This window comes from Leptosomus discolor, chromosome 1 (genome assembly GCF_034619465.1).
Source record: "Leptosomus discolor isolate bLepDis1 chromosome 1, bLepDis1.hap2, whole genome shotgun sequence".
Lineage (NCBI taxonomy): Eukaryota > Metazoa > Chordata > Aves > Leptosomiformes > Leptosomidae > Leptosomus > Leptosomus discolor.
Genome location: NC_141391.1, coordinates 208,344,917 through 208,372,144, shown reverse-complemented (window position 1 = coordinate 208,372,144; position 27,228 = coordinate 208,344,917). Strand labels below are relative to the sequence as shown.

At 37.0% G+C, this 27,228-nt stretch overlaps 1 protein-coding gene across 2 annotated transcripts in view; it reads left to right on the top strand.

Annotated features, from left to right (window-relative positions):
• The window catches only part of PCLO (piccolo presynaptic cytomatrix protein), a 382,319-nt gene extending 355,509 nt beyond the window's left edge, over window positions 1-26,810 (top strand). For both annotated transcript variants that reach the window (XM_086474501.1, XM_086474492.1), the window contains exons 24-26: window positions 21,788-21,922; window positions 22,542-22,687; window positions 26,670-26,810. In XM_086474501.1, the coding sequence (XP_086330627.1) occupies window positions 21,788-21,922; window positions 22,542-22,687; window positions 26,670-26,810 (422 nt within the window). The remainder of the gene's footprint in view (window positions 1-21,787; window positions 21,923-22,541; window positions 22,688-26,669) is intronic.
• Window positions 26,811-27,228: the final 418 nt, after the last annotated feature.

The window sequence follows — 27,228 nt, the reverse complement described above, 5'->3', positions numbered from 1 at the left end:
AGAAAGTTGCTTACACAAATGTAAGAAATCCTTTGCAGCATAATCTTGTTGGAATTTAGATCACCTGTCTTCTTCTCAGAGAAATATCCAAACCATGTAATTTATTTTACTCCCCTAGTTGGCTTCTGTACTGATGTCAGTGGTTTTTGGTTTGTTTTTTTTTTGGTGTGGTGTTTCGTTTTTTATTTTTTGAATTGCAGTTAGATTGTGAAATGGAAGGTAAGATTTATGAACAATTTGAGGTATAAAATTTGTATAATACTATGTTAGGAGAAAATGTGGAGTCAGCAATATGAAGTTAATTTAGGTAGCTATAACTTCATAAACTCAAATTCGAGCCCAAGGATTTAGTACTGATTAGTTCAACAAGCTAATAGCTAATACTTTGTGCTGATCCAAGTAGTTTTTATATATATAGAATAATAATCCTAGGATTAGGTCAACTTCAACAGTATATATGTGTGCAGGTATTATATATGCACACGTACATAAATGATTGAATCACACACATAAAAATGTATGCTTATATATATTATGACCTAATAATAGTTCTATATACATGTTTGGAAAAAAAAACCCTGGGTTCTGAATTAAATGCTCCATCTGTATCTATGGGATTCTCCATTATTCAAAACATCACTTTTCTTTCATGAGCTTTTATAATCTGGAAAATAAACATCACTCTTCGTGACTGCAATGGATAGCAAAACAGGAGGGACCTGTGTTTCATACTTATTCTCACATAGAAAGGCAATGAATCCTATTAATCTCATTCAGTTTTACAACTGACTTTCACATGTTCTGCTATTTAATAATCTTTTTTATGTGAATACATTTACAATAATTTAATGATTAATGATTTCATTGGAAATTTCGTTTGAATCTTATATAGAGGATAAGGAGAATTCTGGTCTGATCCTTTAGATTTTGCAAACAGGACCTGCTTAAGTAGTCTAGGAATTTCTCTGAATAGTAAAGATTTTATTTCAGTCTCATATTCATTCTATTTCTTTATTAATTGTGTAATTAAAACCCTAGAGGTTTGTCTACTATATAAAAAATTAATCCAATATCCTTCTACATCTGGGACCTCTGAAACAGATAATGCAATGAGAAATTTTATCATGGGAGTTATGGGAGGATCAGCCACGTAAGTCAAAATTTTGCTATCAGTGGAAAGAAATAACCATTTTGAAGTTACAATTCATCTGACCTGTTTCAGAGACCTATTTGCAAATAAGACAAACCACCTTCTAGAAGAGCAGTTGCTCTGTTTTTGCTCTAAAAGGAGCCTTGACGTGTCGCTCAGATATAGACATCAATGATCAGGCAGATGAATCCTAGCAGCAGGGTCTATCTCCAACAGACGTTAGGTGACAGTCACTGTAAAATGTTATTCTGTATGCATGAAGAAGTAACTTTTAAGCACATTTAACTTTATTTGACAAAAATGCTAATTTGATTTGGTCTTCAGTTCTAAAACGGCTGCTGTGCTCAACAGCAAGTGTAATTACCATTTGGAGTGTTAAGTTCCATAATTATCTTGAACTAACAAGAAGCACAAGATGGTGTCAATTTGTTAGAAAAAGGCTCTAATTAGGATGTGAAAAATGGAATAGGGGAGAAATTTGGGGTTAACGGGTTACTCAGATACAACATAACCATCTTGAAATTACAGGCACATAACAGGATAATGGAGAACAGGTTTATTTCATTAAAGATCAAAACTGAAGCAGGTCACAAACCTAAATTAAGGACCAATTTTCAATTTTGCACATCTTTAGATTATAAATATTAATTCTGTTTTCATTACATTTATGTAACCTAATACTTTCAGTTCTCCAAATTCAAAGTTGACAACCAATCTGATTTTTTTTTTTTTTTTTACCCCACAAGGCAAAAGGAATACTGCTAGGATTAGGGATCAATTTAAAATAAGTTTTTCTTTTGGTTGTACTTCAGGAAGGCCCAACACTAATCCTCTCTTTTTCTCTACCTTTCAAATCTCATTGGGAAGAGTAAAAAAACCTCAACACTATAGAGATGGTATGGATAACCTGCAGAATTCTTCTATAGATTCAGTGATTGGCACAAAGCTTATTAGAAAAAGAAGAACTAGGAACACTCATGATTCATTGCGCCTGGAGTTACTGATTGCCTTTTAATTGGTTTTGTGTCTCAGAAGAGTTGGTGCCTTGTATTTGCTGAAAGAATTTCTCCCTCAATACACACTAGCAGATAGCAGTCTCCCTTGTTGACCTGAGGCGAGCCTGGCAAAAAGCCTTGAGTTGCCTGAAGAGATGGTGTATGTTTTTTCTTTGAATTCTGTACCTCTGTGGAGATAGCTCTATCCCTGTTTACTTCACTGTAGTTCACCGCAAAAAGAACACACAGGGTCATAATCTCAGTAATAATCTCAGGGAAAAAAAGCAACAAGAAACACAAGTAAATCAAATTAAAGCACAACATTATAATTAGTAACTTCCTTTTTTTTTACACATGATTCCTAATACTTGTCACAACTGGGTAATGGGATATATATAACAAGATAATAATATCTGTCTCAGATTTAAACCATGGTCTTGTATAATTTTAGAACCAGGCCTTAGGACAGGAATGGGAATATCCTCAACAGTTCAGACAAGTTCACTGTCTCATACTTCAATGATTTCTTCTGGGTTCAAAACTTATCAGTATTTAGACATTTAGTTAACTGTTTGTTAATGGAAGGAAGACAAGGATCCCAGCAGGGTTGCCTTCACCAGCTGAGAGGATGGAAGATAAAGAACTCTGGGAGACATTAGAGGAACAAAGATGAGACTGGGAAGAAGAGACAAAGCTGATGTAAGAACTAATCAGAGGGTATAAAATAATCCCCATAAGCCATACCATGGGACTGTTTGGAAGCACAGTCTTTAATAGCTTGGGGAGTGAGAAGCCCACAGGGAAACTGGCCAAATGTCTGTCAAAAGAAGAGTGAAGAAAAGCCTAAGTTTCATTGTCTAGCCTTTCCTAGAGAATGGCAACAAGGAACTAAAGTATCCTTGAACTTTGCGCAGCTCCCAGTGGACTGTTACACATAAGCTTACAGCCCATGCCACAATCGCACCTCTTGTACTTAGCTGACAAAAATTATCAAGGCTGTTACATTTTCTCTTTGCTTTCAGCATAACAGTTGGGCCAAAGAGACAGAAGCAAACCTGCTCGCTTCTGAGAACTGCCAAGCTGTCTTTATATAAACCCTTCATATTCAGCTTAGTCTCGCTCACTTCATGAATACACATTCCCAGTATTAGAAGCCTTTGGGAAACATTACCAACCTTCCGTTTATATAAAGAGCAAACCCAACTGTACATGGCCAATCAGGAAGATGTGTGCATCTGATCTCTCCAGCTCCCTGCAGCAAAAATAAACAATGAAGAACTGGGCTTACATTCATGCTAGAGCACTGATGATTTCTATCTCCTGCAGCAAAACGCTCAAATAAACAACTAGACTTGCTTTCATGCAGGAGTGCTAACTTGTTGATAGGACCACAGCTATATTTAATGCTCTTTTCCTGAGGCAGCTTTTCTTTACCATTGACAGTAAAATGGATGGTCTATGAAAAGAGATTTTTGTACCACTATTTGTTTTCAAACAGTTGGGGAATAATGCAGGGATCACGAAGCAGATTCAATATTCTTTAGACTTCTTTAAAATGAGTAAAACTGAAAACATACAAGTGATGCCCGAAGCAATTTTAAAAATATGGAAATGCTGGCATTGGAGACAATGTCCTTTTCCCACAAAGCACTAGCTTTTTGCATGCCCTCAACTCAAATTGTGTGGTGTCCACTCAGTTCTGCTCAACAGAACATGTTTAAAGCACTCTTCAAAACAGATTTTCTCTCAAAAAGTCACTGGTACAATGACACCAAAAACTTTACTTTAAACAATATTAATTTGGAAAATGGCTTTGTGATCATCAGGCTGCAAAAGTAACCATGTAATGAGCAGGTCATAGGAAGGTTTATGCCCTTCCACTGGGTGCTTGTGAGGTCCCATCGGAACAATGTGGGTTTGAGGCCACTGGAGATACTGAGCAGACTACAACAGACTGCCAATAAGATGGTTAAGGGTCAGTGCAAGTGTCGTTGAGGAGAGGTTGAGGGTTTCTTTAAACCTCAGGAAATGAGCTACTTTATGGGTAGCAGATTACCGTATGGGATAGCACACAAAAGATGGAGCCAAAGTCTTCTCAGAGCTCCGCAATAAAAAAAGGAAATAGACAACATTCAGAGGCTGAAGTAAGGGAAATTCCAACTGAATATAAGGAAAAACAAAAACAAAAACAAACCATGAGTGTAGTTAAACACTGGGTAGTGTTGCCCAGAAAGGCTGTGGAACCTCTCTTGGAAATTTTTCAGAACTCAACAAACAAGCTCTGTCCAGCCTGCTCTAATTTGGACTTTAAACCTACTGTGAATGTGGGGTTGGACTGAAGACCCCCAGCAGTCCTCTCCTCTCTGAATTATCTTATTAGTCTACGATTGCTTCATAAACACACTTTGTCATAAACCAGCATTTTTGCTGAAAAATGCCATTCTTTCCTTTCCTCAACCTCATTTCATCCTTCATGGTGGCATAAAGTGTGTGCTGAATCAAGATGGGTGACTAACACAAAATCAATACATTGTGGGGGGAAGGGGGGGTGAGGTGGCAGTTAGTGGGATCATTTCTGCCAACTAGTTCACTAGGCAGCTGTGCATATCTATGGCTAAAAGAGATAATGTCAGGGAAACTGTGTGGGAAGAATTAAGCAACAGTGTGAAGACAGCTCTTTCAGCACCAGTACCTGTTTATGCCATTTTAAGATGAGTAAGAATCAGTGACTACTTACAGATTAAGATGCTGTTTGCAGCTAGACCTGTGCCGAGGATGGTATTATTTTTTTTAAAGGGAGATCTCACCAGGAAGAGTCTAAAGCAGCAATCTGCTGCAACTGTTCATTAAACACTCCATAGTATTTTTGTAACCACTGAGTTGCCCAAATTCCTCCCAGGTAATGTTCTATTGCTTGAAGTTCCTTGCTGTAACTGCATATAGATAGCATATTCATTTATTTCGCTATACTACATATCCCAGCAAGATCTGGCATTGTAAATAAGGGATTATTTTAAAAAATTGACTTTGCTAAATAACAGAAAATAAACAAACCAGTTTTCCTTTGCCTTTCCTTTGTCTGAGCAGTAGGATGATGGTTTTATGGGCAAAGCCTTGAGGAAGACTCAGCAGCAGTGTTTGTAGTTCCCAATAGCATCAGTTTTGTCTTTGATAGTAGAGGAGTTAATTCTGCCATTACCAGTGCCAGTTTTCAGAGCGTAACAGCTTTCAAAATCAGAAAGTACACTGCTCAGCAGGGTAGCAGACGTGCCTTATGTCTCTTGAAGCAATCTCGATAAAAAAGTGCTCCTTTGCTACAGCTTATATGTAACATGGAGAAAGAAAGGAAATTCAGCATGGAGCTTGAAAGCTCCTCATTATTTTGTTTCTTTGTGCTTCCCTGAGATAGGTTAGAAAAGTAATGAAGATTACCAATACAGATTTAGTGGAAGTTACTGTCTACAGCTGCAGTCTCCTGACCCTTCTGATTAGAAGACCCGCTTACAATTACATACAATTTTGTGAGAATAATGAATGTAAACATACAATACAGACCATTCAAAAACATAGGTGCGCAAAGAATACTGTATCCTATCCCACATGACTCAGAATTAAAAAAGAAAACAGGATTACATGATGATTTTTGCTGCTGGACGTTAGACCACTTTTTATGCTCTTAGAAGGAACCTCAGTTTCTTCTAAACTGAAAATAATGATACTATCCTTTTTACTTTTTGTCTTTTGCTAACCAGCACTGGTATGACTATTATTAAGGAAAGCAAATCAAAATCTCCTAAGAAACAGTTTGTGCAAGTAGTTGAGAGTATGTATCACAAAGGGCCTGAAGCAGAAATTTTTATTGTTTTGATGGAAATCATGATTATTGACTGACAGCATGGTGGGCATCTCAGGCTTAATTCTATTTAATGTAGGGGGATGTATCTGTTATTCAACTGAACTATGTTGTATGAATTTTATTTCAAAATTTGAAGTTGAGTGCCTTGCACAGGATAATTAGATGTCTTGCAAGCTATTTCAGAATCCAGTTTGCAGTCTCCCACATTGGTATGATGTTCTTGGTTCTGAGTCATGGATTTAAATGGCTGCATTCTTTCCTGTAGCCAGACTATATCGGAAAGGAGGAATGAAAATGATAACAGAAGTTAAAAACAGTGTTAACCTGAGTTATGTTGTATGCATATCCTTAAATTTCAGATCCGAAGATAGTGAAATGTATATATTTGACTGATAAATAAAGCCTCTCCCTCCTTGGAAAAGCCAGTACAGAAACCTTGTGGATTCAGCACTGAGAGGAAGATGAATATAACAGCACTCATAGACTTGCAGTTCAGCAGTGGAGCCCCAAAGTTTTGCTTGTGAAACTGCATGCAAGGGGACATTTCTGGCACATGTTGTCATAAGGGGGTAAAAATGTGCTGAAATATCTTCAGATAGAAAATGGTCTTCAAGTTCTTCAGCCATGCAGCCCTGTCTTTCACAACGATAATCACTTTACAGAAATATTTAGCACTACTACCACAGTCAATAAGCCCATTAAAACAGACAGAATAGTAGAGTCTTTGAGTATGAATCTGTAGGCTTTTCCAGATCAGATGAGCATCTTGATAGTATTCTCAGGGAAGCAAATGAAAGTCAATTGTACATTATGAATCCAGATATTGTACCTTGAATTTTACAAAGATTAATTCAGATCCAGTCATATGCATTTCTACTGAAGAAGTTGCCTTGTGGACTTTTAGGAAAACATAATTTCCTTCCAGAGGCAGATCATAATCTGAAATTATTCATAATACTAAAATTATTATTTTAGTTATTTTGATTGTTACTGTTACTGAGCTAATCTATAACTATCCCTCAATATGTGAATATTTAAACCATATTTCTACTTTTTTACTTATGTCCTTAGTGATTAATTACTTTTGTTGGGGACTCAGTGAACAGGTGTTCAGGTCACTAAATAATGTCAAACACTGATGGGAACTACTAACTAGTCCAGATCTTATGAATTTTTCTGTGTCTTCAATCATTTAATATTCAGCACACATATTAAGCAGTCAAACACATTTCTAAGATTTTCTACAGCTGTTAATATTTTTTTTGACCTAGTTAGGTCAGAAAAATTAAGAGACTGATGTTATGTAAGAAATTCTACCTACACAGACTGTTTTTCCTCATGGATACAGAAACAATTTGTTTTGCATCAGGTTGTTCACAAATAACATTCAAGTTGGAACCTGATGTTAGTTCTTATGTGTGGTTATAAAACAGGAGTCTCATGTGGTAATTTAGTGTTCTTCACACAGTTTGGTCTAGTGCCGCTGAGCATGTCAGCTGGTGTGATAACTAACCATGGCCTGACACTAGCTCAGCAAGTCATTCGTCATGAACACTACCCTAAGGGACAGTGCAGTTTCATATTTTTGAGCCAATTCCAAGCAGTAGATATAACAAATCTCTTTAGGGTTTCTAAAAAGGCAGCACTGTAGAGTTTTTAAATATTCTATTTCTAGTGACTGTTCGGGGCAAGGCATCTTTCTTCAGTTCATGTAAACTCGAACTGTAACTCAGAATTTTATTCAATCTTCTCTCTTACAGTAGAGGATGCTTCCTGAGTAAGTTCCAAATCCAGGACCATGTATGTTCTGCTCTCCTAAAATTTGTCTTCATTTTTTAGTTGAAGAAAACCTTTTTTCTTTCTGTCCTAAATTGAAACAAAGGGATCCTGTGTAATTCCTGCAGGTAGTGGAATGATGATCACAAATACAATGTTTTCTATACTTTATTACAAATTTATGATGAGCATACAACAGTAATAATATTTTTCCAGGTGCCAGGTACATTTCAAAAACCACCAGACAAGTTTTAAATCGAGTTATGCAAAGCGTCTATGTTGTTGCATTTTCAGTTTGTGAGGACTTGTTTCAATTCCCATACGCATAGCTTTAATTTTTAAATACAAATTACATCAAGACTCCAACAGTCGACCAACAAAGCATCACTAAATCTCTGAGATTCTTGATAAAATCATGAGTGTTAACCTCAGTGCATAAAGTCTGTGAGGCATTAACTCTCAAAGCAGCCTCAGCGTACTATGGCAGAAGACAGAAAAAAAAAGCTCATTTCTGTTTAAAGACAGTTGCCAGAAAGTAAAACTACAGGACCTGTCAGACCATTAGCTCGCTATGACATAATCCTTTGTATTCATTATGGAAAAGGTTCAGTTAATTAGACAAGTCCTACTGCATATGCACTACCCAGGAGCAGAAAAAAGATTTTTAATGGGTTACAAAAGGGTTGGATTGTTTTATATCTGAAAATAGATGGTATTTGCTTTAGTGACTTCAGAAAATTTAGGGGGAGTTTCTCAGACAGACAGACAGACATATTTAAATACAAATACACGTGTCTTTTCCGATTCACCTTTTCTACAATACATAGTTTTGAGAAAACTTTCATCAGAAAAGTTTCCCAGTTCAGGTGGAATTGCTGTCAAATCTAGATGAAGGCCAACCGATCATAACCTCAAGACCCCTTACTTAGGACAGACTCTCAGCTCCCAGAACATGGAATTGAGCACCTCTGTGTGGCACCAGGGAGAGGTCTTCACATCTGAGATGTGAGATTTCCAGGAATCAGTCTCTGACTTTTTCTCTCTCTGTTCATGGTCCTGAATAAATGCTTTAGGTCAGCATATTGGAAAATTTTCAGTCTTGCACTATAAAACTTTTTTCCCTTGCATCTCTGCTACCAATCTATCACATTCTCCCATTACTGAACATAAGGCCCTTGTTTTTCTAAAATCCATAATTCCCAGCTATTCTTTCTTCATAAGAGGACTCCCATCACCTCCCCTATTCCCCATGAAAGTTCAGCAACTCAGAAGTATTTTTGTTGTTTTCAGACCCCTAGAAGATTGAGACCTCTTCTATAGAGTCATTTTGTCCACTTGGAACATGAACTTATCATTTTGAGTTTCTCCATTGGTTTTTAAGTGATGTGTAGTTCCATTTACTTAACAGGTTTCTTCCCACTTCATGAACACTGTAAATAGGAGAACATTTTCCCTTTCTCTTTTTCTTTCCATCATTTCAGTCTTCATCACACAGCTCTATGAGTGCATTTACATAACTGCTGTACTGTCTTGGTACTTCTTCTTCTGTTCTAGGTTTTTATATGAAATTTTTTATTCAAATATATCTCTGTGGACTTTAACCATATACATCAGTTCAGCAGTGCAATGAAATACCAACTTTAGGATATGTCTATTACAGCAGTTTGAGGGAATCAGCATTGCATGAAATGAAGAATAATGGCACTGCTCAGTGCTAAATGAGAGGGAAAATGTAGAGTATGTATTTTGATGAAAAGCAGGTACTTCATACTATAAAGATTTCTGATGGGAGGTTACAAACTTAAAGAATAAATAAATATGCATTTAACAAAACACTCTGGGCAGGAGCTGAAATGTAACAACTTTAGGAACCATCTCCACATTACTGTAAAAAATGCTTCCAGGCATCAGTCCCCCAGGGACTGTAGAACTCTGCATTCTGTATAATACTGTGGAATACTCTGCATAACATTTCTGTCCACCCCTCCTGAGCAAAATTTGGATTAACACATTTTTCCAGTGTTGACTGAGCTGATTCCATGTTTATCCTGATTAATGGAAAGGATCATCCCTTATTGCTCTGTTGGACAGATTATGCAGGGAGTTGAATCCCAGTAGTAATTACAAGTATTCATTTTGTGCTAAAATTTCCTGGGTTCTCTACAGCCAGCCACAAAACACTCTGGAAGACAGATTTGGCTTTCTCTCCTATATTAGAGACAATGAGCTTTGTTAGAATTATCACAGCTCTTACTATCACACTGAATATGCAATTTCTCATACTTTTATACTTAGTAGTCTTATTAGCAACAATTATTTCAGTAATCATTCTTATTTAATGATAAAGAAATAGCATCTCAACAGCGGGCTGCTACCCCTGTACCAGGTAATGTAGGTATGCAAAAGAAAATCTATTAATATAATGACATTACCTGTCTTCCACATGAACAGTCAGTGCAGAAGCATCTGCTCTGGTACCCAAGCTGTGCAGCACACACACGACTGTGCTCACCAGTGTGTAGTTCCAGCGAGGTATGAGCAAGACTTTAAGCATATTTCACTGAAGAGCCTCAGAGCTGCAGTATAAATCTGAGGGGGAATCTGGAAATCATGATGTGAGGAATGAATAGGCAGGTTCTTACCAAAAATTTTCATCAGTTACCATGATAGTGTTCCTACTAGGTTTATAGCACAAGAGTGCTAACATATTGCGTTAGCTTGAGTATGTGTATGGATATATTTGTGTATACAAATGCCATCTTCCTCCTCCTTCTCAAAGAAAGCTTTATAGAGTTACATATGCCACCATGTGTTAAGTAATTTTTTATGGGCTATAAATGACTTGGCCAAGCTGTGAAATGAAACAGCTTGTTCCACTGCACTAACGGTGCAGGCTCAGTACTTATTGTCTGTGCAGTAAATGTGCAATGAGCCACTCTCCAAACTAACTGGAATGAAAACACACCATATGTGGTTCTTCCACCAATTCCTGTTCACTGTGTATACTTCCTTGTGATAGGACAGCTTTATGACAAAGGGAAAGTATCAAAATATTCTATTATTTGCACTACTAAGTCAGAAAACAACAGTATTATTTTCAGTTTGGTTACTAGTAAAACCAAGCCCGTATTAGACGTGTAGGTAACATCTACTCCTGAAATCAGCACTTTATCCTTAGGCTGTTTTTCTATTTATCTTTCTAATGATCTAAATTCTTTAAAGACGTGCATCGAATTTTATCCGTCTACCTTTGAGGCTTGGGTTTTTTTTTTCTTTTGTCAGACTACACATCCAAAACATTAAAAGGAATCACCACCTAAGCCACTATCTACCAAAGCAAATGGGGAGTTCCTAGGTGTTTCTGTACGGCAACATGTTCTTTAGTTTAAATCTAAATGCGATATGGCTGGTTTTCCTTATGTCTGACCTACAAATTTGGCAGAAATTATATAAACAAACTTTGTTTCCATGTCACTCTGCTCCTCAAGCAGTCAGCAGGTTTCTTAACAGAACAATTATTTTCAGAAATGCAATCTTCAAGTACTTTGGTTTCATTGCTTTCATTTTCAGCTGTTGTTCTTAGGAAACACGTTGTTCTTACAATATTTTCAAAGTATTCTGTGTATTCAAATTTAAATTGGGGAAAGTTTGTTTACCTCCCAAGTATAAAATGTTCTGTTCAAAGGAATCGTTGGATTCACAAAAGTAAATAATATATGAAAACCTATCTAGCAATCTAATTTTTCCTCTTCTGATACTGTGCTACCTAATATTTCTGAACTATATTTGTAATTATTTGATCCTCTTTATTACATCTTTGGGTAAATTTCCTATTGTTGCTTGCTACTGTCCATGGAAGTCTTTTCACTCATCTTAAAGTGCTCATATTATTTCCATTATAGTTTCATCATATTGTAATATAAGACAAATGGACTTTAATCCATTTCCTGGGGGTTCTAGTGGCTCAAGCCAGAACGTCTAATTTCATGACATCAAGCAGACAAAAAGAATAAATAAATCTGTTGTGATATTCACATCTTCATATATATATTCGGAGTGAGAAGGTGTAAACTTTGCATTATTTTGGCACAGAAAAAGTGAAGGTTGGCTCCGAAGGGATTTTGTCGTTTCAGACTATATTGTCAAACTCTCAAAAACTTGCATATCAAAACTAAAAAAAGATAAAAAATATATTTGCCACGGTAGAGGGATAGTAGCTTAAAATCTGTCATAATTTAAATGAGAACCTAAGCAAAATCTAGCAAAATCCTCCCTGTCTTTGTGTAGGTAAAATCCATTTTATGTTCTCATACTGACACGGAAAAAGAGCATGCAGACTTGTCCTACTTTAACAGAAAATGTATGCTCTATTACACAAAGTTTATTGTAGTATTGTGCAAAATACTTTACTGAACTGTGGTTATGTCAAATACAGACTTTTAATGGCAGTTTGCAAATTTCTGCTCCCTTTAGCAACACATTTCCTCCTTGGTAAAGCTGCAATAGAACAGGCTTAAAATAATCAAGGTTCAGGTTGCTCTGTATGTATGACATTAGTTTTCTTCTTTTCCCTGTATGAACTTTTGTCCATCCGAAAGCCAGAGCAAAGTGTGCCTTTCATCATTAAAATTTCAGATGTGCTGTGGCAAGCCTTCTTTTACTCAGCTGAATCTGCAGTGTCTGACATGTCTTCTTATGTAAGATGCTAAAATTGTGAAAAGACGGCTTATTTTTAGGCTTAGGCAGTAATTTATGGTGAGGACGAAAGGGAGCAAAGGTGGTGGAAGACAGTATTGCCTTCTGAGACATCAGGCTGCGTAGTTCCCCTTTTCAGATGCAAGCTGCACCTATTTTTGAAGTTCAATTAAAATAGAAAAAATAATTTCAACCATCATTTTAGCTTTCTCTCATTGAAGTTATGCAAAAAGATAGAGCTGCAGATTTGCATTTTGATACTTTTAGCCTAATTTCACTGTTTAAAAATCAGGTTTCTAAATCAAAGCCACAACCTTGCCTCTCAACTGTCACTGAAAAAAAAGGCAGGCATCTCCCAAAGGCATTTATCCATCATATAAGTTTAAGGAGGTGCTATCCCTATGACTACAGAGTCTAAGGAGTTTGAGTTAGACACCTGAACTTTCTTATGATTAATTAGTTTTTTATCTTAAACCAAAGCTAAATTTTGGAGAATTTTGGTATCTGAACGAATTACGGAGAAGGTGTTGATAGAATAATCAGTTTAGAACATAAGATTTCCCTTCCACAGAAGTATAAATAAGTATAAATAAATATAAATAAGAGATATTCAGTAGGATGTACTGTGAATTAGTTCTATAAATCTCTTGACTTCCCTCTCCCCTTTTCTATTCCCCTTCTGCCTACCATCTGTCAAATACAGGTAGTCTGTGTTCATCATTAAAAGCAATCTCTATAGTCATCTCTGATCACCTAAATTGGTTGAATGTAATATTTGCAGTTCTAATGCTCTTCCATCCATTTGTTCCAAATGCCTCTATAGCACAGTGACCAGTCTCACTAAAACATTGAAAAAATCTTTCTGGAGAAAACTCTGATCCCCTGTACTACCCTTTAGGTCACTGGCTCGGGCAGCTTCTGACACTAGTGAAACTCTCTCCTCTAATTCATCCCCTCTAATCTTATTGCCTCATTGCCTCTTCCTACTTCCTTATTAACCTTTTCCTACAACATTTTAGAATGCCACCTAAGAACAATAAAGCCAGTTGAAACTGGATTTGTACATGTCTATGACTTTTGTTTTTCATATTTGAGCAGGTGTGAAGTATCAGTGTTGTTTTCCCACAAACCACTTTACTTCAGGCTGAAAGTTTTTACACATGGCACCAGTCTAAAGTCAGCATTATTTTTTGTCTATTTTTTCTTTTTTTTTTACTTTTAAAAGAAATTCATTGAATCACTGAAAAAGGCACACACACACTCAATGACCAATAAATGGAACTGAGATTATATTTTTTCTGGGAAATATTTCACACCCAATAATTTTAACAGGCAAAATGCTTTCTGTGTTTTCAAAATGTATTTTGTGCAACGTTTTTTTTTTTTTTCATCTGAAAATAAAGGCTGAAAAGTATTTTCCTTCAAATATTCTTTACTTAATCCTACTAAGCATTCTGGGCATACAGGCTAAATTTCTGCATTAGTATATTCAAAATTTTGCAGGCAGTGAGCCTGCTAGCTCTAAGAATCATAACATAAAACCATCAGGTTTTTCCTATGCCTGAACCTTAAAGCCAGCCACTCTCACTGCCCACAAAATTGTAAATTGTGTTTGCTGTGAGCAAAGTTCCTTATTTCTGCTCCTCTCCCTCATTAGATGATTGCATGCACATCACATCAGAGCAGACAGGGAGATATTATTATACAGTCTGCTCACAGCAGCTCACATCTTCAGGCTAAGGAGAGGGAAGGAAAAAGACAGAGCAGTTCGCTCAGTTCATGCCTGCTCCCACTGCAAAGCATCCCTGTATCCCAGAGGGAAACCATTTGTCAGGATTCAAAACGATAGTGTTTGCCATCTCAGAGGAGCACAACTGCCTGCACAGAGTATACCTACATGCATCAGGTAAGGGAGGGAATAAATTGTAATAACACCTGAGCCCTTTATTTGTTACACCACCTGCCTTCATGTAGGCAGATCAGAGGAGACTCCGAACACACACCAGGGACCTCCAGCAGCTGCAACTCCTCCTCAGAACAGGGGAAAAAAGAGACAGCCTTACTCTGAGCTTTAGTTTGTCCTATGAGGGGTTGATAACACCATGCAGGGCAGACTGGGTATCCAGTTGCAAGAGGATCAACAAATTTCAGAACCTGTGTTCAACCTCATCTGTGGAGCCAGAGAGGATATTTATTGAGACAGTCCTATACGAGTAAACTCAACATCTATTTAAAGCACTGTGAGACAGGAGGAAGTAGTAGTCAAGACTATATTAGATGTCTGGTTTTTCTCACAGTGGGGAACACAAGGCTAAAACCAGCCTACAGAGAAAATTGTGGCAGTTTTCAGGGAGAAAGAAATATGTGGGAGAAAGGTGAAAGACAAAAAGAAGGTAATGAAAAAAAATCAAAAGGACAGTAAAGGCTGGATCCTGCAAACACTGGGAGCCACTGTTTATAAACTCATCCACTATTGTTTTACAATAGCTTTTCCAGTACCTCATGTCCTATCAAAAGGATGAAAGGCATTATGAATAAAAAGAGCTGGTACTGCAAGTAACTGGTGTGATATTAAAAAAAGAAAGAGAGAAAGAAAGAGAGAGAGAAAGAGAGAAAGAAAGAAAGAGAGAAAGAAAGAGAGAAAGAAAGAAAGAGAAAGAAAGAAAGTTTACTTTACAAAAGATTGGAAGGTTCTGGCTGGCATGTTGAATTCTTGGTATATTTAATTTTTAAATTATATTGAATAACCTTTTGCTTTACCTTCAATTGGAGTTGTTTAACTCTAATACTGAAATGTAAATAATAAATGGGTAGTATTTGCAGTAATACTGAATTATTTATTGCAGTAAGATGATATTATCTTGTTTTCCAGAAGCACAGCTGTCTGCTGGAGGATGGAATTCTGGTTCTCATAGTAGTGTTAAAGGAATCCAGCAGAAACATATTTCTTGCTACAGCAGCACTCTGTCAGACGGAAAATTAAGTCTGCACAAGTTTCATGGCTTATGGTGGAGGAATACCTAACAGTGGCATAGGTCCTCACCAGCCTTTCTAAGTCTTTGTGTTTTCTCATGGGATTAGGGATCACACACCAGATTCCTGTTTATGTTTACATGATCAAAGCCTCTCTCTTTAGAGTATATCAAATCCCAGCTACTAAATCCAAGCAACTCTTAGAGAAGCAGATGTTATTATCTCCTCCTCTGAGACTAGGCGCAGAGATGAAGTCTAAGATCACAGAAAGCTACTAATGGATGGGGATCTTGGGACAGAACCTATGTTTTCGGGTTCTCTTTAATCATATCCCATATTTTAGAGCTGTAATGCTTCCTTTTTTTTTTTTTAAATCAAATTCTCAAGAACCCACCTTGGATTCTTTGGACTTCATGACATATTACTACATATTCCAGCTTTCTAAATATTGCAAGCATACCCTCATATAGCTGAATCCAAGATTTTCTTTATTTAAGAAATATAGCTACATAAGGAGGATTTGAGTTGCTTATTTCTGGAAGACATGATGTCTCATTACACAGCGCTAGAGATGATTATAGCTGCACCAAGCCCTGGTCATTAGATAACTATGAGACAAACAGAAATAAAATACTTCAAAGAAACACCTGTATTCTGTCAATAAACACTATACAGAGCTCTCACAGGTTCATTAACTTAATCTCTCAGGGTATCAGAACAGATAAAGACCTAAGGAAATTAAATTAGTTCTAGCAAAAGAAGTCTTTATTTCTGATCATAAGCTTATGCTGACACTATGCTAATCATTACTCATCTCTTCATCTTAGACTGAAAGATTACAGAAATTCTGAGACTTATTACTTACTCTTTCAGAATTATAAATGTAACATTCAGAAGAAACATTACTTCATGTTATACTCATGCTTTTAAGATAAGTTGGGAGATAGATTTCATTCACTTCAGTTTGCTCATGGGGAACATTCACGCAAAATACAAGTACAAAATACTAGAAGCCAGTAATGCAAAAATCTGTGGAGATTTCTTATTCCCAAACTTTCCTCAAGAGAACATTTACAGAGCTGCATCATGTAGTCTCATAACTGGTATTTTCACTGTCACATAATTTCTCTCCTTGGTTGACTCCTTGATCTGGATTTTTTAATTTCCATATCGAATTATTTTAGTTTATCCTGGGAATTCTTCTAGCACAGTCTGATTTTCTCTTTCTGAGACAAAACATAGGAGACAGCCTGCTCATCTCCCAGCCTTGTGGAGGACATGTTTGTTTCCCTATTTTCCCTGTTTCCCTGTTTGTTAGTACTGTCAGCACTAACACAGCTGGCCCTGCACCACCAAATACTCCATTTTCCTTTGCCATCCCCCAGGGCAGAATCGTGCTATCTATATACCACCATCACCATGCTGCAATAAGACAACTCTAATTTTCTGAGGCACTTTGTACTAAAATATCACAAAAAAATTAACTTTTGTGTTTTTGCCACAAGGCAAGATAGAGGTCAGAAGACAGGGCTAATGGCAAAGCGGTGTGGATAGGTCTGGTCTCCTTTGAAGGGGCTTGTCTGCAGCAGTAGAGCAAGCTGTTGTTTTGCACCAACATTTAGAAACCTGGGACTGCTCTCTGGGATGAGTGCTTTCAGAAAAGTGCAAGTGATGAGTATTCATAATCAGAAAGTGTAGAAATAAACACTGAAAGACAGTGTATTCTTCTTTAAATGCAGCCATCTCTCTGAACACACACACACACAAAAGGAAAAATAAGAGGAGAAATCCTGCTAAAACAAACCACAGCTCTATGTTCCTTCCTCTTCTATATACATGACAGATAAGGCATGCTAGTCCTATAGATTGTAGCTGTAAAGTGTAGGAAAGTAAAGCTGGGGGGTTTTGTTGTTTTTTTTTATTTCATTGGGATTCTTGTTTGTTTTGTCCTGCTTATTTTTGCCAGCATCTGAGTTCTTTGAGCAGTAAGAGGATGATCTGGGCTGTAAGGAACTGAAAAATAGAACAACAAAAAAACCCACCACCACAACCTAAAATTAACATTGTCACACTCAGTCGGCCAGGCTCACTGGAAGCTGCTCAGAAGGACTTTTCTGTGATTTTAAATACTTGACCATAAAGTGTATGATTCCTGAAGCTCCAGAAGAGCATTTCCTACCTATTTTGGAAACAATAATTCTGTTATAAACTTCATTTGGAAAGAAAAATGCTAGGAAATGTTTCTAATTTTTTCTTTCCCCTCCTATTTTATTTCTAATTCCACTGCTCTAAAATCTCCAGTCACTCTTCTGGAACAGAAGGAACCGTACTAACTTATACACAACCACAGAACAAGATGTTAGTTACGTATTTTCTAAATCCTGTTTTCTGGCCAACTGGCATCCATTCAGAAAATTACTCTAGTATGATGCTCATAGGGTAGCAGCATTTAGGCATCTTATATTTAAATTTCTAAGTTAAACCTACTCACACTTGATCCACATACGTGAATAGACAGTCAATCTCAGAAGTCAATTCCACTTATTCTGAAATAAATATGTAAATTAACTCAGAAATTTACATTTAGGTATTTGAGCTGAATGAAATTCCTGCGATTGTCCAGTGAGATTTTCCTGCTCATTTAAATTCATTGCTGAATTAGCAATGTGAATAACACAGACCGATGGGGGACAACTATTTACTACTCTCCTGGGCAATTTCTGATCAAAAATGAATGGGAGCACAATCCATAGTTATCAGTCCCTGGAAGCTGACTACAACAGTGCAGATGACACATCCTGTCATTTACAGCAGGCATCATTTAAGACTAGTAGCAGAAAGGTTAATTAACCTTCCACAGTGCAGAGTGTGACACTTCTATGAGAGCAACAGCTTATGTTGCCATCACCATAGCAAATTTAAACCCCTTGACTTCTTAGCAGCAATTTAGTTAATTAACTATCACCTTTTAATTGTTGATGTATTTTTAATAAATCTGGTCCCCTAAAAAGAGGTGTACTGTCATGTAAATAACAGTAATGTATTTAATCATAGCTATATATATTTAAGAATTGATTAGTTACTGTTAACATGCTCCTAAAGTGAACACAATGCTGCTGTGCATGCCTGTGGTCCTCTTGCCGTACATCAGTAAGTCTGCATTTGATATATCCGTAACAGGTAAAACAGCACAAAAATTCAGCTTAAATATTATCCTTTTCAATTTTTACTCTATCATATGTTTTTAAAAAACAATTTCATCTTTTTCCACTTCTTCTTTCCAAGGCTAAATTAGAAAGTATGTTTTTAGTGCTTTACTATATGGTTCTTTGCCACTGTGATGACCCTGTTTTGCCTGTTTCACCTGGAATTCACCTTTATTGAGACAATTATTGATAGTCAAGTTACAACTTATTTTCTAGTGTCTTAGAAAGCCGCATTAGTACTTTCCTAGAAAGATATGCAACGTCCGTTTTGCTGTATTTACTTTTTTCACAGTCGTATTGTAGCATTTGTTTATCGTCTTCCAATGTACCAAAACAACACATAGTTCTGTTCACACATCACTTATGATTGATGTTTTTTAAACTTACATAAAAATGCAAAAGGCTGTGACTGGACACTGTATTTTGAGCTATTCCTACCGAAGCAATCCTCGGGGTCATCCAATCCTATGACACCCTGAGCAACTTTATTCCTGTCATATCACTCAACTCTTTCAACAGTTTATAGACTGTTCATTATTAACACTTCCCTCATCAGTGTATCTCTCCATTTAAAGAATCAACTCCACAAACTAATGTACATTTACTCTGTTCTTACATGCCTGCCAAAGGAAAGATGTAGTGAACATACATGAGAAAGCGGGGACAAGCCAAGCAATAGCAGGAATAGAAATCCCTTTGGAGTCTTCAAAATTCTGCTAGGTTTTGAAGCGGTGATTTATTTTAGCGCAATGTTTCATAAGGCTGGTGTTAAAGCCTTTTCACTGCATCCTGTGGGACAAATGAAAATTATTATGGAAGCACAAGAGAGCTCCATGCTTCACATGCTCGCATCTGGAGATCACTGTTTTTCCCCATAAGGCTCAAATAGTGAAGCGGGATTGTTTTCAGTAAAGAGTATCTGGGGATACAGAGTAGCCCATGGAAAATTTCCAGATGCTGAGCAATGGTGCCAAAATTTTCAAATGCATTCTAATTTACTGGAAGCGTTTCTCCCTTTTTCTAGCTCACATCACAGGTAGCATCTAACCCACCAGATCTCATTTTAGGTTTAATGCTCATCTAAGTGAAAAAGAAGGTACTAAGGCAATGAAGAAAGAGGAGGTCCTAACAGCTGTTGCAAATAGACCTTAAAGAGCAGAGAGGAAATAAGTAGAGTAGCTAAGGCAAGCGTATTTCACAGAAAAGGCTGTGGTTAAATAAAGACGGCCTAAGACCGATGTTAGGTTTGTGCTACAACTGTCCATGCTGGGCTTTTTTCATGGTCAAGCATTGGAGTCAGTCCAAGAACAAATATGGGTCAAAAAGCAGATTTATGCAACACCTTTCAGGTACATCAGGTCTTCATCAGTGATTTTGGTAGTTTATCCACAGAGCAGAGGAAGTATTATAATTTTTCTTATATCTATTTCCAGTCGTTCAAAATACAGAGCTTATCCAAACTAGAGCCACTGGGCACTCCGCACTTTCCAGAAAAAGGGCATTATATCAGATTAATGAATAACAATGGGGACATTGTTGGCCTTTCCTTCTTTCATCCAACAACTGATGATATTTGCTGCTGCCATCACAAGATGAGGGCTCCATTCTTTTGCACAAACATACAGCAGAAAGTAAGATGCTATTATTGCATGTTCAAACCTATAGAAAGGGGTTTGTGATGATTAAATATGGTGAAAGAATCACTGGCCTCCCAACAAGTCCTCTCCCACCTCACAAACTATGGGTGAAATGCTGACCCTGCTGAAGCCCAAGTGCAATTTTGTTACTGACTGTAACTGTTAAAGTCAGATTCCAGCTTCAGTTTGTGAGGAGGGTTGGGTGCACAGGTTGTAGCTGTGATTATTTGTTATTAAATTCTTATTCATAATCTCAAAAAATATTTTAAGTAGGAAAAACAATAGAATGTATGATTGCTCATCGATATCTGCGAAACAACAGCTGGCATTTTTAGTGAGGAATATTCAAATTCAGTTCTACATTTGTGATACAAGTAAGTAATCTTTAAATGCCACTTGGTAACTTTCTACTCTTTAAGAGAGAATCTTGTCCAGATGTATCATAGTTGTTTACTTTCTGCAGAGTTGTTTTGCTCCTTACATCTTGGCACTAGCTTCTAGAATTTCCTGGTAATGCGTTAAAGCTTGAGCCTACTGGCACCAGAAACTAGGCAATAAAGACTCCTAGGGGCATAACGGTTTGGTTTCTTTTTAACTAATGTCTAAAGAGAAGAGGAAGGTGAAATAATATTTTACAGTAGTATGACAATAGCTATAGAAGCACAATCCCCATTATGACATGATGCTATTATAGACAGCATTGAGCTGAGGACATGGGTTCTGCTTACACCACCATACTTGTTTAGAAGATGTAGCCTTGCTCTACTTTGCCTGCCTTCAGTAAAGACTGGAAGGATGGGCAGGGAAAGGCAAAACAGCTTTTCATTCTGTGCCTTCACCCCATCTCTGGACAGAGAGAGAAATCCATACAGTGTAGGAATAATGGGCCTGTATTTCTGCCTACATAAGAAGGGAAATCACCTTTGCTTTTAAAGGTCACGGTGAGCACTTCCCTTTAAATTGTGTGAAGGATATTGCTCCATACACTTAAGCAGGTCAAATAAAATGCTAACTTCCCCAAAGTTTTGCCCTTCAGGATTCTACTTTTTACCACTATATTGAATGTTCTTTTTCTTTTTTTCTTCACTTTTTTTTTTTTTTTTTTTTTTTTTTAATGAGATAATTTCAGAATCTTGTAGTAAAAGTTTCTGTAAAGGTGAATTATAGTCACCATTACATGACTTGTAATGACTCTTAAGGAAATTTGTATTCTTGGGAAAAAAGCTCCTTTGAAGCAAATGCATTCTGAAGTATATAATCTAGTTATATAAGCATACTACACGTATCTCCCAGTTGTTCATCCAAGCAGTAATTATCCTTACACCCCTGATTAAAAACTCTAAGCTGTCCTGAAAAAAAGAAAAAAAAAAAAAAGACAAAAAAAAAAGACAAAAATGCCTAAACTAAAGAAAAACCCAGAAAACTACTTCTTTCCAAGTTAGAAAAATACTTTCAGTTTCCTTTTATGTTAATGGTGGTTGCTTCTTCTGCTTTTCCAGGTAAAACACAGGTCATGGGTGAAATCAAGATTGCATTAAAGAAGGAAATGAAGACAGATGGAGAACAGCTGATAGTAGAAATACTTCAGTGCAGAAATATTACATACAAATTTAAATCTCCAGATCATCTACCAGGTATCACACAGAAATCAGCTTAATGATACTTTGAAAACATTAACTAGGATGCATCTGAAGTCCTTTAACATCATCACTAAAATGGGAAAGAAAATTGCTTCTTAGCCAGAATGACATATTATATAAGATTCTTTTTGAAGTGCTTTTTTTTCACCTATGAGCAACTTTAAAGACAGTAAAAACGTTTTGTAGTAGCAAATTAACTCTCAGAAGTTAATCCTTTTTTTAATTTACTTTTGATTGCTAAAAATTAATCCTTTTTAAACTTTAATAAAAAATATGACTCCCTAGATTATTAAAGAACAATGATATCTAGTGAAAAATTATATTTTGGTGAAAATATTTTTAAAAATTAAAACCTTATGTTAATAATAATATTTTCATACATATATGAAGACATCAAGGTATTTGTTCCTTTAACAACAGCATTGTAAACACAAAGTCATTCCTTTGGATTTAGTGGGGTGATTCAATTTCTACATCATGTGACTGAGAACAGAACACGGCTCTGTAAAGTACCATGCTGTTTCTTCGCAACTCTTCCCCTCTGTTGAACTCATTAGCAACAATGATTATTTAAAAGCGTCTGTATTTAACTCGTTGAACTGTTCTTCCCCAGACCTGTATGTGAAGCTGTATGTTGTCAATATCTCTACCCAAAAGAGAGTAATTAAGAAGAAAACCAGGGTGTGCAGGCATGACCGAGAGCCTTCGTTCAATGAAACGTTTAGATTTAGCTTGAGTCCTGCTGGGCATTCTCTTCAGGTAATTCTGCATTTTATTAAAACCTAATTTTGGATGTTGTCCATGCTGTGCTATGGGCATTTGAGATCAATCTTCTACCCCAGTTGTTTGTTGAAAAAAAAAAAATTGCAAAGGAAATAACACAATTAAATAATAATAGAAATATTGGGCTGGAGGAGGAGACTTCAAAAGATGGTTTAATCCATCACCCCATGCCAAGACCAGGCCTGAAAGTTTTAGACTTGATCTGTTCTTAACACCTGCTAGAGAAGGAAGTTACATATGCCTTTCAAATATACTTTTCTATGTATTTGGAAAGTTTAGTGTAATATCTAACTTAAATACTCCATATTTTTAAATTAAGTTCACTTATCCTTAAACGTCCTCATAAAGCACAGAGCAAAAGTGATCTGCTTCTTTTTTATAAAAATGTTTGCACACTGAAAGGTTGTAAAGGAGACAATGGTATTTTCAGTCTGTGGCACATCAAATGATGTGTGGAACTGATTCAGGAATAGTCCCTCACCTGTGTTTTAGTTGCTTACACAGATTTGATCATTTGGTCAGATGTGCTTTTTTAGACATGTAGGATTCACTTTGCCTACAGTCATTTACTTTCACATGAGCAGATAACTAATATAAACCAGACATTCAGGCTTCCTCTAGTCAGTGGAGAGGGATGGACAATTCCAGGAGTATCTGCATACTAACTTTCAAAGTAAGCAGTAAAAGTTGTTGGACATATCAGCATCCACTTAATGTACCTTTAAATCTGGAAGACCAACATAAACAAGCCAGCTACATTTTGATGACTAAAGTTAAACTGGATTGTCTATGTGCTTATGTTAGGCTTATTGGTTGTGTCATTAAAATTAAAGACAAAATGATTGCTCCTTACAAAATAAGGCCAACAAAAATAGATACTCTTTTCCCTGTGTTAGGGTGTCCTAACATCTTTATTGATTCAATAGACTCAGTAAAAGACTATTTGAGACATTATATTACCTGGGAAAATCCACAGTGGTCAATGAAGTCTTACCAGAGTTTAAGAACCAAAATTCCTGTAAGAACTGGTGGTGATTCAAAGAGGAAATCATAAGGGGTGAGTAGACCAGTAAGGAAGAATCAACAGAGTCCTAGGGATAAATAAGCCATCAAGGATGCAGATAGTGAGGGAGGTAGCCACAGAAACTGTAAATTTCTTTTGTCATAGTATTGCGTAGGGTAAATATTTTCATGGAAAATGTAACTGGAGAAAATTCTTGGACAAATTCATGGCTGAAATACCTCATAGTCTGTTAAATACAAACATACTACTTGTGAGTCAGAAAGTCAATGTCCCAGATATCACAAGTATTTTGGGAAAGTGTCACTACATGATTGTCCTGTTCTTATATTGTGCCTTATACACTGCCCTGTACACTTTTGGAAGCAGAATATTTGGCTGGAGAGATCTTCAATCTGACTCAGTACATCTGTCTTATGACTCTTCATACTTAGGCAATTTGCTCTTATGGCAAAGCATGAAGCTGGCTGATTTGAATGCTGAATTTGAGTGATGCGCATTTAGGGGCAAAGAGACGGACATTGTCAAAAGACATTTGGGGAGAGGAAAACAAAACAAAACCAGAATGTGTAGAATAAAAATAGAATTAGGAGATTAAGGGAGGAAATAAGATCAGAGAGAAGGAGTAAGATGAGTTCAAACATGATAATCATAGAAGGTACATTGTAAAGAAATATGAGAACCTACTGGAAGCAGAAATTAGGACAAAGGTCTGTACTGTAAAAATCAACACCAAGAGCTGTGAATATTAGCCATAAAAATGGTACCATGGGCTACTGGGAAAAAAAAAAAAAGAAAAAAGAATAAAAAGAAAAAGAAGAGAGAAGAAAAGCTAGAATTGTCTGGTCAAGAGTATTGGGAATATGGAAAAAAACACCTTGAGGTTTAGAACCCGAGACTAGCTGATTCAGGGTAACAAATCTGGAATTTAAAGCCCAGAGCAGGGAAGAAACAAGGCAGAGAGACAGACGAGCTACAGAAGACAGATACTAGGGATCCAGTTAGGAGGAGTGAAGGAACAAGAAATTCATTAGAATTTTTTTCTGTCCTAAAACTGTTGATGTGTCAGAATGAAAACATTCTGCAGAAAACATTTTGACATGTTTCAGACAGGCACTTGCCTCAGCCCCTGGCAGCTTGCTTGCTCGCTTCCCTGATTTCCCTGTTCCTTGGCAACCCACCTGGGACACTTCTGGAAAGAACTAAGATCCTGGCTCCTTTGCCTTGTTCCCTAGCTGGCTCCTGGCTGACTGGCTTGCTCTTATTAGAAATACATAACCTCCTGTGTGAGGGTAATCAGAAAAACCCAGAAGAATGTTTTTCACAGATGTTCTGGTTTGACTTGCCAGCTTCTGGGCTGCCCATTTCTTCATGAAACACTGAACCAACTGTCCAAGAAAGCCACCAGCAGTGGAAGCAGGCTGCCCATTTTCCCCAAGAACAGCCTTTCTGATGAAAGGATTTCCCTAATAGCTCAGTGCATAAGAGTCATTTGATCTTCCCTCCTCAACTCTGTTGATTAATGGGCATGTAGATGTCTAAGCTGTCTGGGTAAATACCTTACTTGACAACTGATATCAAAATTGGACAGGGAACTGGAAAGATCATTTCTCTTCCCCCCTCCCCCCCCCCCGCCCTTTTTTTTAATTTTGAATTTCCATTGTAATGTAAATTTGCATTTTTAATTTTGTTTTCCAAATCAGAATGGAAAATTTACAAAAATGTTGAAGTTCTTCATTACTGGAAACTCTATTTCTTCTGCAGTTCTGTTACGTGTCTACTGCCGTATGGTCTCTTCCAGCACCTCAGTGGAGTATGAAATCCTTGAGTTCTGCCATTCTTCTGTTAGCCTAGATCCTTGAAAGCAAGCAACAAAATGTCCTATTTTCTCTCCTGCTGGTTCACATAGAGGGTGACAGCCTCCTGCTGTTATCAGTTACCTCCCTTGTTCATTGCCAGAGGTCTGTTCAGTGACTGTGAATATTACAAACCTGCTGTCAATCCTATCATGGAAATGAAATTTTTCATTAGTTCTTTTTCTCATCAAAAAAACTTAAGTTGATAAAAAAGAAGCAATGATCTTGTTAGTTCAGTTACTCAATAATTAAGAAATGCTAAAATTTATCTGAATGTGTAACTATAACTCACCCTCTGAAGTATATTTATTATCGAATGTGTTTTTCCCAGAAACACGTAGAATGAACCTATAGATCCACAGAATGAATCAAGCCCTTCAGAGAAGTCTATTGCTTGCATGGTGTGAACCTGCTTGCCTGGAAAACACATGCCTGTATGATTCATCAAGGAAAGTCTTGAACACCCAGCCTGCATAGCTCACATAAGTGCCAGGGCTATTCCTTGCCCTTCCCACTCTCCAAGGTTGGGCAAGCAAAAGCCATAAGACCAGACGCACTGCTGTGGCTCTCAGCAGCGACATAGCAGGAGTGAGATTTCAGACTAACTCTACATTTTATGTTAGACTACCACTTGCTGAAGTCAAAACCCAAAACTCTGGACTTTCACACACCAGTCTACTCTGAGTTACAGCCTATATGCAGGGCACCCTCTCACTCCCACACACTTAAGAAAGCTGGTGCTTTGCTTGCATAAAGCTTTACCCTGTAACTTAAAACTTGACCTTGTGTTTGTCTTTGGTAACCAGCAGGTGAACAAATTGCTCACGAAAGTTCAGGACTGTCATCTTCTAGTTGCTACAGCCCGTGATAATAAAATAGAAGATGAGGAAGATTAAATTTTCATAGGGCTCTCTTTCTACTGGGAAGGTGATACTATATAAAGGGTTATGGTCACTGTTTCTTTTATCTGCTGTGGGTACCAAATCACAGCTCAATGTTTCTGAATCTTTCATGTTTGCTAGCAAATGCAATATGTTAATATGCACATTGATAATTATTATTATTATTATTATTTTCCCAGATTCTGCTTGTCTCCAATGGAGGGAAGTTTATGAAAAAGACACTGATTGGGGAAGCTTATATCTGGCTTGACAAAGTGGATCTAAGGAAAAGAATAGTAAACTGGCACAAACTGTTGGTCAGCTCCACACAAACACACTGAGCAGAGCTGTCTGCTTAGGGCACAAAACCTGCAGAGTCTGCTATAAACAGCATCACTCCAAGACTATAGTTTGATATCATTGTGTTTAGCTAGACTTTCAGAATATAAAGTAGAAAAGAGCAGTCTCTGGGCTACATAGCACACTTCAATGAGGGCTAGTACACTTGTTTTGCTGCGAAAAACAGCAAAGTAAAGGAAAATCTGGGCCCAGAAGTTAAAGTGAGGCTGTTTGAAACAAAGACTGATATGAGGGCTCCATGTTGTTGGACTATTTGTGAAGAGAGTAACTGTGAAAGAAATAATGAAGGCTGGAAGGCAGGTGTTAATGCAGAGTTCGGCTGCAGCTGGAGGTAGTGTGATGGAAATAGCAATCTGGTTTTCTGTGCAACCAGGAGGAGATCATTTTATGCAAAAGCAC